Consider the following 19985-nt stretch of genomic DNA (forward strand, 5'->3'; position numbering starts at 1 on the left):
GAGCATTAGAGACGTTTTCATATAAACTTCTATAAATCTGACTTGTTTTTGCAACCACAGTATCCCCAGTAGCCCTCACCTCCCTGAGGGCGGGCCATTAGACAGAAAGCAGGTTTAAGGAACTTCTTCAGTGGCTTCTCTTTATAGATCTGGAAGCTGAACACATCTTTCATATGGGTTTTAGCCATGCAAGCAGTATGATCAAGCCAGTGCCTGTCAGCTGGTAGGTCCAGTATTCAGACCCAGACTGAAATACTGAAGTACTTTGCAAAAGTAACCCTAATTTCTTTATATTTTTCTTGGACAAAATGGGTGCAGTAATTTATTAAATTATGTGCAAACATACATGTAAATACAGTATATAAGGTAAAAACAGCTTGTACAACAGCCTGAACTCTCTTGGGCAAGCTTTCTAGTAATTTCTTCAGGAATAGTTCTCCGGGTTTCTTGAAGGACATCCAAATCTGCTCTTTGGATATTGGCTGCCTTTTGTTGCATTCTCTACATTTGTGTCCATAATTCCATCAACTGTGAGAAGCTCTCCAATGCCTCTGGCTAAAATGCAAACACAAAACACTCCACTGTGCATCTACACTTGTGTACAGATGGCTGTAGACACTCATCATTATATCTCTCTCCTGACCACCTCCATACATACTGACAGTGGTTTCAGCCAAAATTTTCAAATGTGGATTCATCACAAAAGACCAGTTGCTACAGATTTCCCTGTGTTAGTGTAATTTGGCGCTCCTCAGCCCTTTCTCTCTGTTTTTTTCCTTAAGAATTGCTTCTTGACAGCCACCTTTCAAGTGAGCTTGTTTCTGATGAGGCTCCATTGAACAGTGGATGGATCACCTGAAGGCCAAGAAGTATCTCTCAGGTCCTGTGTCAGGTCTTTGCTAGATTATTTACTGTTTCTCAAGGAGATGAATTTCAGATACTGTTAATTTGTTGTAGAGAGGATTTTAGGCCTATCACTTCTCTTCTTTTATCCTCAACTTGTCCAGATTACAGTTTGCTAAGACATGCAAAGTTTTCAGATAATAGTTCTTTGGGAATCACCTAGTTTGTGGAAAAACACTATTGTATGCATAGCAAACTGTGTTATCTTTTTCATGGATTAAACTAAAGAAATGGAAACAATTCCTGTCTTTTTATGATAGACTTCTAATAACAAAGGGCTTAAAAATATATTTTTATAATTCTTAAGATTCTTTGCCAAGTTGTCTGTTACATGTAGACACAACACTGGTTCATCCCTTGATTTAAGTGTCTTTTTATACTTTAAGGATTCATAGGTAAGTGCCAACAAACAAAGAATCATTTCTGTGAAAATGGTCAGACTGAAGGAAAAGGAATAAAGAGCAATCAACGTCCAAAGAAAGACTTTGAAATACCTTCAGAAATGGAGAACTATAGTCCAAGACCACATATAAAAGATAAAGAAGTGAGGGGTTGACTCAAGACTTTTGCACAGTGCTGTATCTCTTTGATGGATATCTCCATGACAGTGTTGTAATAAAAATGAAGATCATTTACGCTTTAAAACAGCCCCACCATCAGGTCATCTCTACACACTGTATTCTTCAATATTTAAGTGAACAAATACTCAACTTTACCTTCAACATCAGCTTAACTTAGAACTGCTAGAAACAGTTACGACATGAAGTTGGTGCTCGCTAAAAATAACTAAATAAACACATGTTGTTACTGTGCCTCATATCTCTGTCCACTTTTTGCAACATCATCAGCTGAGAAGATTTTTGTGGTTATTTGTGTGCAATCTCGGTCTCTGTCCGAATATGTCTTCATGCATGCCCTCTGTATTTACTACATCAGTCAGCGGACGAAGCAGGGCGTGTCTCACCACTGCATGCTTGTTACATTAACAAACCAACTTTAAAATAAAATATGCCACAGATCCATTTTTGGCCATATTTTAATTCGATCTTTTTATTGTTGCTGTTTTGTTATTACACTGAGCGACTTGAAACTGAACTGCTGCTGCTGCTTAGTATCAGATGCTGTGTAAATGTAAAAGGAAGCTTGCTACTAATGATTTTTTTATTTGGGTATAACATGCAGCATTTGAAATGCACAGACAGACAGAGAGACACTATAAAACGTTCCAGATGGAGATATGCAAAGTCCATGAGTAGAAACCGATCTTCCCACCAGGGCCACTAGTCTGGCTTTCTGATTAGGCCCCATTTGTTTTCAGACTACACTGCTGATTAAAGCCGCTTGAATCTGAACTACTTCTGACATTTGAGGGAATCCTTCTGAGGTTTAAGGAAATAAGACCAGGACTCTGAAGGGGATGCAAGACCTGAGCCTACTTGTATTTCGTTGGTGTGTTTTCAGCTACTCCCAAATGATCCCCTAACAATTCTTTTACTGCCTAGATAATTATTCACTACAGTGGCAAAGCACAACACATTGGTTTAACAACTTTTGATTCCAGTAAAGCCCAGCCTGCAAGCTTTGCCAATAAACATACAAACTGTAATTAGGCTACTTAAAACCTCAAATTTGGACTTTTTAGTGCTCACACATGGTGGTCTTTAAATTCTTGATATCAGCTGTAATATACAAGCTGCTTTTAAAATGTTATTTTAAAAGTAAAAGGTACTTCACAACAAAAATGCAAGGATATCAGAACAAAGGTTACCAAAAAGCAAGTTTGAAAAGACGAGTTTGTCACATTTAGTTATCAGCTTTGTGCTCTTGCTGCACAGCCAGCGGCTGCTGAACACATGAGGTCAAGGACCTCAAGTTCACTGATGTGTGCCGCTGCTCGGAGCTCTTAAAGTTAAAAACATAATCCTGAAGTGGACTCTGAAGTTACTGGGGAGCCAGTGCAGCTGGGTCAGCAAGGGCGTGACCAACAAGTCTTGGAGCAGCATTCAGATAATTCTGCAGATGTTCCAGGGAAGTTTTGTAATGTGATGAAATTAAGTGAGGAAGATAAATTTCCAACGCCAAGCATGACATAAGAAATTCAACTTGGCAATATTTCTTAAGTGAAGAAAGCTAAAGTGAACCAGAGATTTAACGTTAACAACCAAAGTGATCAATCTTCCTGATAGAAGATATAGCAGAAGTGGCAAGAGGACCTAGAGCTTTCATTAACTTTGACACAAATCTGTTAGGCGCACAAACAAGGATTGTTGTCAGCCATTCAACTGTTAGTTGAGTCTAAGCAACTATGTTAGATCTGTAGCTTAGAAACATTTTGTAACTAAATAGAGATATATAACTGAATGTCATCAACATACCAGTGATAAGAAATGTCCTTGAAAATGTTCAAAGTGTACTGAAGAGGGTGCAGATATAACAAAAACAGTAAAGGCCCCAAAAGTGAACCTTGTGGCAGGTCAGGTCCAACATCAACAAACCTGAACAGTAGTATTTGCTGCCATACTTCTCCTACTTCTCAAACGTTTCTTTAAAGTAAGAGATAAATTCTGATTAATTCTCAAACATTTTTACATGAAATATGTTTGATAATCGACAGGCTAAACTGAGGGAGAAAAGGCAGGCATGCTTTTTGCCAATGCTCGAAATTTATCAGCAGTAGACCAACCACTATGGTTCAGACTGAAAATCTAAAAGAACTAATAATGAACTACTGTAAAACTTTCTTAAGATTTTTTGATGATGTATTCTAAATAAAAATTGGGGTGACCTGACATCTCCTGTCGCCCCATTTTTACAACATCCTTGGCCTTAAAACATGAAGCTGTTTCATCTCTCCTCGGGTTTATAGACTATAGGGATTTTCTTCTTCTTCAGCAAAGTAATATTCACTGCTCTTTGTTTACATCCTAAAGGGAAAACCCAAGTCTGCCTTAATGCAATATCCTGAGCAGCTTCTGCGCACAAGAGGGGGGCCTGACTCCTGGAGAAATTTGATCCCGCATTCGGCCCTTTAAAGGAAAATGGGATGAGTCTGTTGAATGGAGCTGTGAGTGAGTTGCACTGAAGTCGCTGCGCTCCGAAGGAAAACGAAGGACGGCACCGGGACGGACCGACACAAGACATGAAAGCAAAGAAATGAATGAGAGAAGCGAGTGGAAGTCGACGCGGTGACGGAGACGTTATGAGCCGAGTTGCGACGAGTTGCCGGGGAAGGTGTCCGTGAGAGGAGAGACTCGACTGAGAGGTGGGCATAAACAACGAAGTCACAAGGTAAAGAAGCCTTACAGTGGTCCGTTTTAAAAGCACATGACATTAAGTGATCTATTTCATTTATATCTTCAGTCACTCGCGGAATTTTATGATCGTGCAAAATTAAATAAAGTCGCGTGCAGGAGGCTGCTGGGGACAAAAGACGCCTGTGTATTTTGAGAGGTTCCTGATGGCTCGGTTAACTTTTTTTTTTTGTTTCTGCAGACCTACGCTTTACGGTTGATGCTGTGCTGCTGAGCTGTGCACACACCTGTTCCTTGTGGACCTTTTTTCGTATAATGTCTCGCCCTTGGGTTAGCTCTAAATGCGTATATTAAAACTGCGATGTCTGCATGTGAAGTAAGAAGGAAATAACATCTGTTGCATTGGGTTTGCATGACCTTAGAGTAAAGTGCGCAGCTTTTCTTTTTTTAAAAATCCCATCATCTTTTTTAACATGTGGGGAAATCGTAAAGGCTCACATTGCTGCTCCAGATCAAACTGACTTCTCCGGCAGGGGCTATTGCTGTGATTTAACACGTTCTCAGGCTGATATATAGACCCGAGATAGAGATATATATATATATATATATATATATATATATATATATATATTCCGTTCCACACAGTGTGTTTAAGCGTGTCTCCTGCTATAACTCTTGGATTTTATGTCAAAAGCAAAGGCTTTCTATGCCCTGCAGCGATAACTGCAGAAGCCAGGACTTAAAAGTGTGTGCAAAGGACAGAAGAGTTGCAGAGGTAGATGTTTACACCTCAGTGCAGAGGAATGTCAGGGCCTGTATTTAAGCCCGAGACTGATAATGAGTGTGGTCAGTTTGCTGAGGCCTGTCATTAACCTGGGCTGGGAGAGAGCTGCAGGTTTTCTTGCTGGCAAAGGTTAGGAAGAGGAGGAGAGGATGTGGAGGAAAGAAGGTAGGAGGATGGAAAGTGAGAGGTGTTGGAGGAGAGGTGAGTAAGACAAGACAGATAAGATAACTGGGGAGGATAAAGGTGAGGTGTAGTTGAGATTTTAAAAATAGCCTAAAAACATCCACAAGGCTCTGCAGTGGTTTAAATGTGTAATTTTAGAATTGTAAAGTTACCCTTTGAGTATAACTATGAAAACAACAGCAAATGATGTTGTTTTTCTATGTTTCTATCATGAATCGGGTCAAAGGTTAATAAACAGTGAGGCACTGATTCTTAAAAAAAATATAAAGTGTGAGGCCTACCTGACCAGATGGGAGTCAACAGTGGTCCCCCTTTGTTAAACACATGAGGCCACCGAGGAGACGATAAGGCAATATTTAAAACACCCACACTTGACTCCTCGTGCTCTCGGATAGGTTTTCTGTGTCAGCTCTCATGCACAGAGGGATCTGCCACGCTGACACAAATCTGCTGTGACTGACCCAGATTTACGCACACGCTGCTGTGCTGTCTCATGGGAGTCTTTTTCAAAGTGGGGGGACATGCCAAAACGCAGGGAAGCCAAGTTGGACCTCTGTGGAGACAACAACATCGGGGATTTGAAATGTCTGGTGGGGATGATATGACTGAACCACCTAATCACTTACATCACCACAGCTGCATGCTCAGCAGTGTGTCAGTGGTGTGCACGCACATGTGTCTGTTTCCAATCTAGTCCTCTGTGTATCTCCATCTGCGCCTGCCTGTGCTCTGGTAAGCAAGCGCTGAAGAGTTACGACTGACCGCGGAGTGTGTGTTTGAATACGTGGTGATTAAAGAGGTTCATGTCAACGAAAGGACCGACTTGAGACTCCTTTTTTTTTTTTTTTGTGCGCAGAATGGCAAAGGTGCATTCACACGCTGTCCACACAAATTCCTTTATTTCAATCTGTGATTATGAATAAAACCTCTCCTTACTGAATACCAAATCTCACTCAGTTTGAGGAATACTGCAGTATAACTGTCAGTGGGAAGCGGTCGTCTCCTATGGCAGGCGTAGAAACTATCCTGCTGGGATCGTTGCGGTGGCGTTTCCATCCAGACGTCTTTCCCAGTGTTTGCTCTGGCTGTGGCTGTGTGCAAGTTCTTGCAGCTAGATGGAAGTAGAGAAGCTCCCAGGGCCTTCACATCTATCTGCTGCCAGGAGAGCACTCGCCGTTCTGCGCTACATCCCTCGCATGCATCTCCCCACACAGTCCGCTCTGGGTGGCCCAAGTGTTACCAAACATGGATCTACCGTGCAGATCCTGGAAAGCTTGTTTTTGTTGTCTTGACTTTCTTTCTTTCTACCCCTACCACCTGAATGTTTCCAGCACAAGAGACGATACTTGAGTAGAGAATAGTATTTATCAGATCATATTTAACACTAGACTCAGTGGAAAATTGCCTTCTGCATTGCTGTAAACCATCCCATGATTGAGGGCTATACTTGAAAAGGATAAAATGACTCCAGTTTAATTCACGTTGGGCTGTATTGCTCCCACACACCTTGAGAATAAACTAATTCTTGACAAGCTGGTGTTGTGGGGTTGATTTTTATCTGCATGCACTCTGAGGAAGTGAGCAGAAAACATTTCTGTAATCTTTATTTGCCTTCCCTCCTCACCTTGAGCAAGTTTAACTTTACACTTGCTGATTATTCAACTGGGATCCTGGCACAGGTTGCCCTTAGCTTTAACAACCTTTAATGTCTCCAACAAGCAAAGAGCACTAAAGGAATTGGTTCAGGGAGAATTAGCATAGCAGTGCTGAGAGTGTTTAACAAGCAAATGGCTTGTTTACACCCAGCTGTTTTAGCTCCTGGAGGAGCATCTGGCGTTGTCTTTCCCTGTTCTGCACAGTATGACCCAGAAGGGCTTATTCAAGCCAAGGGATCCAACCTCTTACCCACAATGGCGTCTGGCTTTGCATGACCCTCATACCCTCCAGTTTGCCCCAGAGAGAGACAGAGACACAGGGGAACTCTTGGTAGATGGACCTTGACTGTCCAGGCTGGGCACAGCGGTTGGCTGGTAAAACCTCCACTCGCATGACTTCTGTAATTTGTTTTCTAGGCCTGTATTTACGAGCATGCTAATTGTAGGGAGCGCCATGTTGCAGTTATAGTTGCCGGACTTTGAACGTCTGCTGTTCTGCTGATGGTGTCTGGCTGCACTTTGAGACTGGATGTCTTTCTGTCTGAAAACTCAGCTTTTATAACTTCCTTGAGCTTCATTTGTTTTCATTTTGATGTGCAAATGTTCACACAAACCTGCACATTAGGCACACAACCTCAAAGCTGATCATTAGAACTACTTTTATTTCGGGATGTTCACACAGCAGGCCTTTAACCTTTTTAAATGAGTATCTTGTCGAGGGAAAAAAAGCCACCAGTCAATCGTCCTCAGGTAAAAACAACTTAAGCGCCCCAGTTTCCCACATTCAGAGCTCGGTCCATTCACTGTCACACATTCTTTCCTCCTTTCTTTGCTGCAGCAAGCTGGTGCCCCCTCCTTTTTAGCTGTGATGGGACTGTCATGCAGAAAGACACTATTGTGCTGCACAGGATCCCGTTTTGCTCCTTCCTTGTAATTAAGAAGGGATTGCATAGGGGGGAGGGCAGGGGATTGGGTTAGTAGGTAATTTGGCTAAAAAGCAGAGCACTGACCTGCTTTGTGGCTGGCAGACCTGAGAGCCAGTACACATGAACTGGCTCCCCCACTGACAAAAAGTCTCCCTGCTGAGGTTTTGTTCAGTGTGTGTGGGCATGTGCAGAGACTAAGAAAGAATAAGATAAGATAAGATAAGATAAGATAACCTTTATTAGTCCCAGACGTGGGAAATTTGTTTTGTCACAGCAGGAAGTGGACAGTGCAAAAGTTATGAGGCAAAAATTAGAATACAATAAGAATAAATACAGTACACAACTGTACAGAATAGAATAAAATAAAATACTATATACAGTAGAATAAAATAAAATAAATATACAATAAGATAAAAATAGAATACAAATACTATATACAACTGAGTAAAAATACAACGATGACAGAAAGGATTATTGCACTTAGTATTATTGCATATGTATGGATGTGTGTGCTTGATCAGTTAAAGTCTTTATTATGGAGTCTGACAGCAGTGGGGAGGAAAGACCTGCGAAATCTCTCCGTCCCACACCGTGGGTGCCGCAGTCTCCCACTGAAGGAGCTGCTCAGTGCTGTCACAGTCTGCTGCATGGGGTGGGAGACGTTGTCCAACAGGGATGACAGCTTAGCCGCCGTTCTCCTGTCACTCACCACCTCCACTGGGTCCAGAGGGCATCCTAGAACAGATCTGGCCCTTCGGATCACCCTGTTCAGTCTCTTCCTGTCCCCAGCAGAGATGCTGCCGCCCCAGCAGACCACGCCATAAAAGATAGCAGAAGCCACAACAGAGTCATAGAATTTCTTCAGGAGTGGGCCCTCCACTCCAATAGGAAAGGCAAATAAAAAATAATCCTGTGGTGATCTCTCTACAATGTTTATTTATGTGCCTAACACTTGTGTTTGCATGTAGGTTTCTTTTTATGTGTCACAAAGCAACACAGAAAGTAAGAGGAAGCTTTCATTAAACTTGTGTCATTGTGGATTCATCGTTAGTATTTTCCTTACTCACGTTTCGTCAGTGAATCATGGGAAGTGTGGTCAGCAAAGGTTTTGTGCTGTAAATGAAAACAGAAGCTGAGCCTCGTAGGGAAATGCCTTTCCAGGATGATTTTTTTTTTTTTAACCTCCTGCTCAGGGATGTCATTTTCAGTCTTTGATCAAATTTGCAAATTTTCAAGTTTGTGCAGCCCATTCATAACTATTAAAGTCAAACCATGCAGGCCCAAAGTTTACAAGCAGATTTGTGTTTTCTGTATTTCAGTCCAGAGGAAGAGCCCTGAATTCTCGCCATGGCTGACGTGTTGGAGAGCAGCGGGGCAGGAGCCGCTGGAGCGGCCAGTGTGGATTGGCAGAAACGCTGTATCGCTCTTGAAATGCAGCTGCTGAGGTTCCGGCTCCAGGCAGGGAAAATCCGAGAGCTGCTGGCAGAGAAGGTGAGAGTGAAAAGCATCATGGGTAGTAGTTACACATAGAAACTCTGCCCAAAATCCCTAAATCATTCTCTTATTCACTCATTTACTACTCCCTCTTTAAAAGACACTAGAACTGTATTGACATTTGGGACGTTTAACAGTTATTGGCACAATTTTCCAACTCTTACAGGTTCAGAGTTATACTACAGTAACATAGAAATATGGTAATGTTGCTTTAGAACTTAGTGCAAATGCTAATTTGTTCATTTCATTTTGTTAAAAGTGTAATTGAGAGCTTAATTAGTACTCCATGGTGTATTGGTTAAGACATTTCGATTGCATGTGAATGGTTTTGGGACTGGGAAGAGATGCAAAACCCCTGGAAGAGTGGCGTCAGGAAGTGTGTCTACAATGAGGTGACTATGCAAATAATGGAGCAGCCAAAAGAAGTTTAAGTGGCTCCATGGTGTAGCGGTTAACACGAGACTGATTTAGAGTTCAGACGTGATTCTCTGTAGAGTCTAAAATGTGACCTACATAAATGGCTACATTGTTGCCAGCGTTCATGGTTGTGCATGGAGCATTATCAAAACATATTTGACCCTCATATCCATTCCGAAAGTTTTTTGCAATCTCCTTGATTTTGATCACATCTATGAGTCCTTCCATTGGGGTGGTTATGCTGTTGCTGATAAATTAAAAAATGATGGCAAACAAGTAGGCTAGAAATGCATACAAGGAGTTGACAGTACTGAACAGGCCAATAGTTCTAGACAGCATTATACTCTAAGTTTTTAGAGGAGTGTGCAGTTACTTATCACCAAGTGTAAATTCCTTAATACACAAGAATGATTCCCATTTCAACACCAGTCAAGCTCTTATGGGGCCTTTATAATCTGATCCTTATTCAGTCAAAGTGACACAGTTATAGCTGTCATGTAGTGGAGCTCAAATCCTGTCTTATTAGTTTTTGTACAAGGTTAAACATGTGTGCGGCTGTGGCTCAGGTGGTAGAGTTGGAGGTTGGTAGATAGATGCCTGACTGTGCTACCAAGAAATCTGTCAAACAAAAACGTGGTAAATTTATCATAAAATATTGGTTTACAAGCCTCAGAACCATTTTTTTTGGTAAGGACTGAGTTTTAAAGCCTGAGTTTTAAAGTTTGAGCCTAATATAGCAGTGATGTGGCACGAATAGTTTAGTATGAACTGCTTTTGGCTTTTTGAACCATAATATTATGGAAATTTGATTTAAACTTATCATGCTACTTTGATCTGCAAAATTAGACATGCCGCTAGATGTTCTGAACAAACACTCAGATCACATTGCTTCATCACCTTCTTCTTCTTGTGATCTGGCAGTGTGTTTAAAGTGTTTTGTGCATGAGGAAACTATTAAAGCACGTGACTCAGTTAGAAATACAGGTTTGGATGACTGTATGTTTATGAGTGCGAGGGAAGACAGATGAGCTTATCCAGCTTATTTGGTAAACACTCGGTCCACTCATTGTGTGTCATCAGAGGTTGGCTGCAGTTTAAGCCAAAAGGAATATTTACCGTTTAACTCACTTCTGGTGCTTACCCTCAAGCTGGGGAAATAACCGCCAATCGCTGGCCAAATGCTTGTAAAACTGTGGCTGTTGTAAAGCCTGTCTACCAGACACTTTGGAAAGTAATCAGCTGTCATCAGGAGATTCAGCTTTCTGCTTAAGATTTGTTGGTAAAACTGGAAATGTTTGGATTAGAGGAAAGCATGAGTTTAGCAGCAGAAATCAATTTTTGTGTTGATCTGATTTACATATGGACGGGTTTTGAGTTCGGAATAGCTTTCAGGTACTTTTATTTGCCACAGTGTTCACTTGCTTTATCATTTGCACTTCCAGATTTGTGGAGTGGTTCGGTCAGTCAGTCAGCAGTACGTTTACAGTCCAGATATAACCCTGTAATTGTTGTGGATGGCTGCACCAATAAGCTTATAAAGAGATAAAATTAATATTGAGCGCAACCGAGTTCATCTTGTATGTTACTGTTAAATTGCAAATGAACTACAGTAATCTAACTTAAACACAATATTGTTACTGATGTTATTGTTTATATTGCTTAGCTCTTTATAAAGCAACCTCTTAATTTCTTTCCCTATGGTATCAAGGATTTTCCTGGGTATTGGTATCAAGTACTGTGCACGTTATGTGAAAGTTGTCCACCATATCGGATGTAATACAACCACAGGCTGCTACGGAAAGATTTGTGTTCCCCGACCTATTGACACTACTTCCTGGATGTTGCTGGCTTTTGTCGGATGAAACCATAAAGAAGACGCTGAACCAAAAACCTCTGAGTGATTGCTTTGGTTGATACAGACTGCCATGGTTTAATTTCACATCGTATTCACCGCATTGCAAATACTCACTACCTAGTAACTCAGTGATATTAAAACATGAAAAAGTGTGAAAAAGTTTCTGAAGAGACAGTTGCCAGGAGGTCACTGATTGGTCTGCAGGCTGGGGCTTTAGGAATCATTTTCCTTGTGATTGCTGAAGGAACTACTCATAGCTACTCAAAATCAGTCAGAATATTAATTTTTCCCTCACGACTAGTGGTTGCCACATGGTTAGCAGATTAGACTCTAGGCCTGGGTGTCTGTGATTTTATTTACTTGACCCTACATTGTCAGTATGATTGCCCACAAGTTAATGTCACATGGTTAGTGGTCACATGTCTGCAAAACATCAATACTGGACATGCTAGGGAAAAATCTGTATTCCTTGATTGGTTGGCAACGGTTCACAGTAGTGGTGTGTGATACTGCATATTTTGGTATCGATCCGATACCAAGTAAATACAGGCCAGTATCGCCAATACCGATACTTTTCAATAAATAAGGTGGATGCATGCAAACCAGTAAACAAATGAAAACAAACAAGTACTGTTGAGAAACTATAATACAAAAATTACAATTAAAATTCTCAACAACAACAAACAACAACTGGTGAAAATATAAATATTATGTAAACAACTTAACCCCTCCCCCAAAGCGTCTAAGACTATGTCCACACTAGCCCGGATAGATTTGAAAACGGCGTTTCCGTCTGAAAACACTCCACATCCACACTAGCGTTTTCAGTCGTTTTCACAGAGTTGTGCGTCTACACTGAAACGGACGAAAATGCTTACGTTCTAGTACTGCGCATGCGTGAAACGCAAGAAGATTCTACCTGCCTCATTTCTGTCTGCCGTTTATTTACTTTCCGGCTCTTTGAAACGTCGCGGCAAAAGGTCGAGGAAAAGCACCGAGTTTTTTAAATGGACTAACAATGAGGTGGAGTTGTTGCTGCAAGTAACACAAAAAGTACAAAGTTACCAAAGCGAGTGAGAATTAAATAATTTGAAGAAAAGCTATCTGGAGCATGTACAGACTGATATTAATCTTTAATAGGGCTGTCTGAGAGCAAACAAAACAACTGCTGTATAATGCCCTGCGCTATCTTTGTGTAATTGGTCACATGACTGCATCACATGACTAAAATGCATCATCGTTTTTGAAAGTCTGCGTTTTTGAGTGTCCACACTGCGACGGGACAGCTCAGTTTTGAACTGTATGCTTTTTCAAGAGCGCGTTTTTACTCGGGGAAAACGCCGTCTCGGTGTGGACGGGAGGCCGAAACAGAGAGAAAATGATGCGTTTTCAAATGAAAACGCATTAGTGTGGACGTAGCCTTAGTCACGTCACGTGACAGCGCAACAGCTAAACACAAGAGGGGGTAGGGGGAGCAAAGTGTGCCTGTTCTGTGCTGACATAGCAGCAGTGAGTCCGGCGACCAGGCTTCTTTGTCTTTCCTGAAACCACAGCATTGCAAACAAGAGCGGAACTTAAAGTAAAGAATCGATCTCACCAGGCTAGTATCGATCCAATACCGATGCCGACTTGGTATTGATATAATCAATATTTGGATCGATCCACCCACCACTAGTTCAGGTAGTTACTGGCTCTTGCTGGGTGAAATCAGACAAAAGGTGTTGTACCAAAAATAGCAGAGATTACCGATAGAAAAGTTCAAGAACTCGCATGAGTTTCACTGTCATCGACAGAAGTTGCCTCATCGACTCGTATACCGTCTCCTTTCATAAAGTTTACAATCTACTCCAGAGTAAATAACAGTGGACACCAGCTGAGGTAAACTGCAGACTGACAGCGCCCACTTGTCACAGATAAACAGCAGCCAGAGTTTTCTGTCCTACTGTTAGGATTATGCACTTGAGTTAGGAGGGGTAAGAAAACAGAATTAAGTTGACTGTAACCTCCAATCTCCGACATCTAGCAGAGATATTACACACTGTACCTTTAAGGTCAGACATAATTTGTGCTTGGAGCCTGCAAGGGTGAAATCAGTTCAATGTCAGATGCATGCAGCTGCGCCATGTAATGACTAGAAAAGCTCAGGCCTGGAGTGCATGTGTGAGGGAGCTATACTGTATATTCTCACTGTTTGTTTCTCATTTCTAAAACACGAGAGTTCAAACTTTTTATTTTTTTGAAAAGTGACTAATTACTCTCTTTCTCATTTTCTGTCCAATAAAAACCACACATTCATTGTTAAATGTTCTTTTTGGCAATGCTGCTAAAACATTCGTTTTTCTGTGAAAAGGTTAATCAATCTCTCACTCCTTCGCTCGCTCTGTTATAAACATATACACACACTGTAAACTCTGACAAACACAAACACACAGTGCGGAGCTGGGTTTAAGTGGAGTCCCGTGCTGCTGAGTGTGTTTTTTCTGAGCTTTCTTGAGGGGGGAGGGTGCTGAGTGACTACCATTCCGTCATGTTATTGCTGTTTGGAAAGACTGCTTCACGCTCTTCATCTCCTCTCTTGCCAAGTTAGGAGTGTTTTACACATTGACCCACTTTGGTATGGAAAAACATGAAAAAAAAAAATTGACGCGGTTGCCTGTGACATGGCATTTATCTCGAGAGGCTGACGGAGAGTGAAGGAGAAAAGAAAGAGGGAAGGAGATGCCCCATTTGCTATGCGAGGAGTGTAACAGGAAGATTACTGCATTCAGGAATTTGTTTGAGTTTTAACTGTAGACTGGGAAAGTGTAACCTATGGTGGTTGGCAGTTAGCCTAAAAAAAAGAAACTTCTCCATAAGAATTGAAGAGTTTCTAAAATAGCAAATGCAGCTTTTGGAGCCACCAAAAAGCCAAAGTTAATAATTTGAAGGGAGGGCATACATGTTAACAAATGAACGGTAATCTAAAGGAAACAAAACTAGCAAACTTCATTTAAACACACTGACTGAAGTGATCAAAGCAATAAAATCCTCCCTAGAAATGACTAAAATAATACATTTAGTTACAACTGACCTGCCATTCACAGCATTTTTAACAAATACATTTTTTTTAACTCTGTACAGAAAAGAAAACTTTAGAAGTCAGAGGGACCCTTCACAAGAGGTGACTTTTAGATGAAAAGTTCAATCAGAAACCTCAATGGGAGTTGGTGGATTTGGAGCTTTGAGGAGGTAAATCCAGAAAGTTTAGAGTTTCACATCTAATTAGGCAGTCCTGGCTATACCTCATTCAGAGGAATTTTTAAATTGGGTGGCCTTCCCACTTCTAGGTTTCCTTTCATTACTTGGCTAATTGGATGCTGGACAAATTGAATTAATCTCTCCCATAAGCCTTACATGGCCCCAGGAGTAAAATGCTGTTATCTGACTTAGACAAGTGTTCTCAGTCAGCAAGGAGGGCTGCAGAGAGGTCACCAAGTACACACTGGTGTGCATAAACATTTATTTTCATGAGGAGACTTGTTTGGATCAGCCGCCTTTTTAATAGTTTAACTGTAAAAGTCTGGACTTGATATAAAGACTGTTTAACTTCTTTGTAGCCTATGAAACCTTCTGACATTTTATCGTCTGTCTTGCTGATAAAATTACCTCTTTTCCCCATGTCCATGCATGTTTCATTGTAAAAAGTTAATTTAAACATAAGGAAATGCATAATGGCAACCGGTGCCTAATGCTCACCTCACGTATGTATGCGTGTATTATTATCATCATTTCTCAGTATTTTATTTCTTTAACTTGTTTTGAGGGGAAAAAAGCGGTTTTAATATTTAATAACTGAGTGGGAGAGTTTAGCTGTCAACTGTGCAAAGTTGATGTTTAACATTGGGAGGCAGGTGAAACGCCTCAGTAGGCAAATCTTTTACTGTGAAACCCGTTTTTAGACGGTTTATCTTTTACAGTTTTCTCTGTAATGTAATGTAGTGGCCCTTGTGATCAGTGTTAACCATAAGTATTATAAAAGAAAAGAAAATTAATTGTAACTATGACATTTTGGGATCCTTAAAGAATACAGTCATGTAAAAAACATTTTCACAGTTATCCAGTCCTGTGAAAAATGAAATGCATCCTTATTCCGTACATCTCCAAGACCACGGAGATCTTTGGTCATAATGTGCAGCACCATAAACACAGCATATCAGCACAGACATCTCATACTAACTGTCAAGCACGGTGGTGGAGGGGTGATGTTTTGGGTTTGTTTTGCCACCACAGAACCTCTTGCAGTTATTGAGCCCAATAGATCTATCTTACTGACATGAGTGCAAATGTTTTAAAGCAACAGAATGAAAATGATTTTGGTAGAGGCAAGTCTGGGTTGGGAATGGAGGAGAATCTCCGATTTAGATAATCAAGCCAGCTGGCTTGAAATACAATCTGTGGGCTCAGATTTCTGTCACTTGGTTTTGGCAGCAAAAGCAAACAGATCTTTAGTTGTGACATATCTGTTAGCTGCCTGGGAAATGGATGATCTGCTGTCTCTTGCCTGCTTTCATTTTATCTCCACCACTCTGTTATCAGTCCCGCATGAATTCCCATGAGGGAAAGACACAGTCAATATAAACCTAAAACAAAATTACCTACAAGGTTTTGCCTGCGAGTGTGTGAGAGACACACACTGAAGGATGAATCTGGTAACATTATTATCAGCATATCCTTTAAAAAGAGTTAAACAGCTGGGTTCTCAAGTTTTACGTTACACAAATGGGAGGTGCATTTGTTGGAGACTATTTTCAGTTATGGATTGGCTACCCTATAGAGTATTTATGACAGTAAGACATGTATGTGGGTCCGACTCCAAATAAACTACCCAGTGCAAAAGTGTGGCTCACTGATGTGTTTTTCTGGGGTCATATCTTTGGCCACTAAGGCAGTAATTGCTAGTCAAATTAGTGTGGATTTAAAGGATTGGGAACAGTGTAGTTTATCAACTGCTTACTAGTTCTTTCTCTAAAGAATAACTTTAGAGAAACAACTGGAAAATTTAATTTCCAGCTTATCTATTTTAAGAATTCTCAGCAGCACAAGGTGATGTGTTGCACTGTGGGCTGACTGATTCAGAAAAGCTAATATAATTGTGTCACTCCTGTTAAGCAACTCAGGCCTCAGTTGGACTGTTCCATAACTAAACAACCAGAGCTTAAATAACAGTTCCAGATTACACTGTCTGTATCCATATCTCAAGGCTTAAGGTCAGCTTGTTGCCATCAGCTTAGCCATTTGATTATATAGACTGACTAATCAAATCAATCCAAGCACTCGGTTTATTTTTATCGCTGCAACAGCACAGACTGTTTAAAAACTGTATTCAAAAGCATTCCTGTTCATTTATCATTGTCACTCCATATTACTTTGATCAAACTAATTTATGACTGTAGTTCTAGCGCCTTATGTGTACAATTTGACTTTCTGTAAAGACCACACAGGAGGGTTTACATTAAGATTGTTTGCTAGATTTTACTTTAATCCCATGACCCACAATCAAACAACCAACTCCTTCTGTCCACTAAACACGATGAGGCATTTCTTCAGGCACAAGCCAGTGTGCTCCTAATGCTGGTCCTAAGCCTGGATAAATAGGGAGGGTTGCTCGAGGAAGGGCATCTGGCATAAAATCTTTGGCAAATCAAACATGCAGATGATCAATAAGAATTTCATATGAGTTAGGTTAATAATGACCGCCTCTTGTGTTGTTGGCCGGCTTGGGCTTGGTGGAAACCGTCCGACTGTTGGCTGAAGACAGTGAAGAGAGAGAAGACACATTTGGAGGAAACAATAAAAATGGAAAGAAGGATCCATGAATTTATGGGCATTTAGATGGTTAGTATGACAGAAGGGGGATGACGGGTGATCTACTGTGGTAACCCCTTAACTAATCAGCCGGAAGAAGAAGCGTAAATAATTAATACAATCTGAACCTTTTCATTGGTCCGTGTGTTGCATGCTTTCTGCTGAAACTTGTGTTGAAGTATCAACAAACTGCATAAACTGCAACAATGTTTCAAAAACTAAATCAAATGTTCCAAATACTCAATCAGTTAAAAATGTTAAGCACTCCCAGAGTTCTTATCCTTTTAGAAAAGTGCTATTTTCCCAGAACTTCCCAAGGTAGAGTTCCTTCGAAGGTTCTTTGTACCTGTGAAAACTGTGTGGCAGAGAAGTCCAGACTGTGACCTCTGCAGTACTTTGCCATTACCTAAAGTCCTTTTTAGCCTCTTCCGATTCCGTTTTGTTAAATAAAGACAAGTATGGGTTGAGCTTGACTCATGATGAAGGCTTTTGACCTTGAGGTGAGCAGTCATCCAACCACTAACCATCAGTCTCCACCCACATCTCCCATTGCAGATGTGCTCTGGCTTTAGTGAGTGTTAAGCCGGCTGCGGGGAAGTGTTCAAATGTTGTGAATGTTGGATTCTGGGAATCAGGGGGCCTTTGTCGAGGTGATGAGAAGGCATAAAGGAAGATTGAGAGAGACAAAGAAAAGGGGAACAAAAATTTCGAGAGGAATTCAAATGCATCTCTCAAGCAGAGTGAATCCATTAGTATGTTTGTTCTCCTTTCAGCAGGGTCACTGACCTCGTAAGAAAAGGTGTCCTGTGTATTCTGTGCAAACACTTCTCTGTATGTGTGTGTGTTTGAGAGAGACAGTCCTTGCAGATGTGTGCATACTTGCAGGATGGACAGTGTTTGCCTTTGAAAGCATGAGTATGCATGCTTGCACAAAAGGTGACGCAAGCTTGTGCACACACCCTAGCATTATTCCATCACACTTGTGTTTGACCAGAAGTAGTAGAGTGAAAGATGTTCAGCCTCGTCTGAGGGCCTCTCAGCTATGACTGCAGTATGCCTATGTCCTTTTGCTCAAGGTGTAATTCATTGTTAGATGTCCTCAGACTTTGTTGAATCCTCATTACCCTTTATTTTACTTTCTCTGCCACTTTCACTGTCCTGTTACTAATTCTGAAATGTCCCATCTATTAAAATGCTTTCCTATTATAGCTGCTCTGTTAAAAATGTCTCACTACATTCATCTTTTAAATGTCTTTTCAGTAGTAGTAGTGATTATTAAGGACTAAGTGTGTTACTTTTGCACACTCTTGCAGGTGTTTGCTTGTATACCAGGCAAACTTCTAGCTTGGAGTTACATCCGTACAACAAGGCCTGTATGATCTGTGTTAATAGCACCTGTAGATGGTTTTTAATCTTTAAATTAAACATAACTTTTCACAGAGGGCAAGAAGTCAACCTTTAACTTAGTGAGAGCCTGGGATTTTCCCTTGACCACCCAAGCCTTCAACCCACTTCCTTGGCAAACAGAGACAGCTGACCCAAGTCAGAAACCATTTTAACCTCATCTTTTGTCCGTGCTTCAGATGCAGGAGCTGGAGCAGAGAGTGACCGAGGCTGACCAGCGGGCTGAGCATGCTGAAAAACAGGTAGATGGGCACCATTTCAGCTTATACTTGACTCACTGTACTCATCTTTAGTAGGTGAACGGTGTCTGTATATTATTACAGCAAAAGAAAATCCAGCCTGACCTGACAGTTTTTTTGTAAGCCTTTAATGGGACTTAATAAAAGGATTGTGTGGTTTTAGGATTACAATCCTCATAGATATCACACATACTCAGCCACTTTTGGTGTCAGGTTTAATCTCTAATTTGCTGTCATTACTGTCTGCTCCAGGTGTTTTCCCCAAGTGGTAATTTAATGGCACCATTTCTTCTCTTTTTTTCTTTTTCTTTTTTCTTGTTTTTAAAAACCGATAAATACCTAAGAGCTTAGAAAACTGTTCTTTTGGCTTTGTGTAGTGCCCATCAAAATTAAACAACCACGTAAATTTGAGCTGTCTTTTGGCCCTGCGTGTGCATTCACTCCTCTAATTATGTATTTCAGATCCATGTCATGGAAGAGAAGCTGAAGTCTGCAAACATACAAACCAATGAATCCGAGAGCTCGCTGTACAGAAAGTATCAAGAGCTGACCAATCAGGTTCAAGAGAAAGATGCTGTAATAAAGAGATTAGAGATGCAGCTGGAAAAACAGGTATGTCTGGAGCCATCAGATAAAGAACAGAAATGTCCATTTATGTTCATGAAGTGTATGTTGAAAAATTCCACAAAACCTGTTTTCTCTGGCTTATAGATCTTAGTCAGAGCCCAGGAGGCAAAAGTCATTGAGGAGAAGGCTGCCAAGATTAAAGACTGGGTCACCTTTAAGCTAAGAGAGGTAACATATGTATGGATGCATCCCTAATAACTTGTTTATATAGTTTATTAGTAGTAGTAGTACATTGACTTAATGTTAATTATGGTTAATGTCGCATATATGCTGAGTTACAGATGGAGCAAGAAAACCAGCAGCTGAAAATGGCGAACCTGAAGCAGACAGAACAGATAATGTTGCTGCAAGACAAACTGCAATGTGAGTACTGTGCAGGTGTTTAGAGACTATAAACTATAAA

General features: G+C 40.8%; 1 protein-coding gene across 3 annotated transcripts in view; it reads left to right on the forward strand.

The window, feature by feature from the left end:
• The first annotated feature begins 3903 nt into the window (after positions 1-3903).
• Positions 3904-19985, forward strand: part of plekhh1 (pleckstrin homology, MyTH4 and FERM domain containing H1) — a 35290-nt gene continuing 19208 nt past the window's right edge. For 2 of the 3 annotated variants that reach the window (XM_086274679.1, XM_086274681.1), the window contains exons 1-6: positions 3904-4191; positions 9022-9193; positions 18896-18958; positions 19418-19567; positions 19667-19750; positions 19864-19945. In XM_086274679.1, the coding sequence (XP_086130805.1) occupies positions 9050-9193; positions 18896-18958; positions 19418-19567; positions 19667-19750; positions 19864-19945 (523 nt within the window). In that variant the 5' untranslated portion in view covers positions 3904-4191; positions 9022-9049. The remainder of the gene's footprint in view (positions 4192-9021; positions 9194-18895; positions 18959-19417; positions 19568-19666; positions 19751-19863; positions 19946-19985) is intronic. The other variant, XM_086274680.1, reaches the window with a different exon arrangement.

This window comes from Aulonocara sp. 'chitande type north' Nkhata Bay, linkage group LG19 (assembly GCF_057382095.1).
Source record: "Aulonocara sp. 'chitande type north' Nkhata Bay isolate Kocher_YH1m ecotype deep benthic linkage group LG19, A_spYH_male_GT1.1, whole genome shotgun sequence".
Lineage (NCBI taxonomy): Eukaryota > Metazoa > Chordata > Actinopteri > Cichliformes > Cichlidae > Aulonocara > Aulonocara sp. 'chitande type north' Nkhata Bay.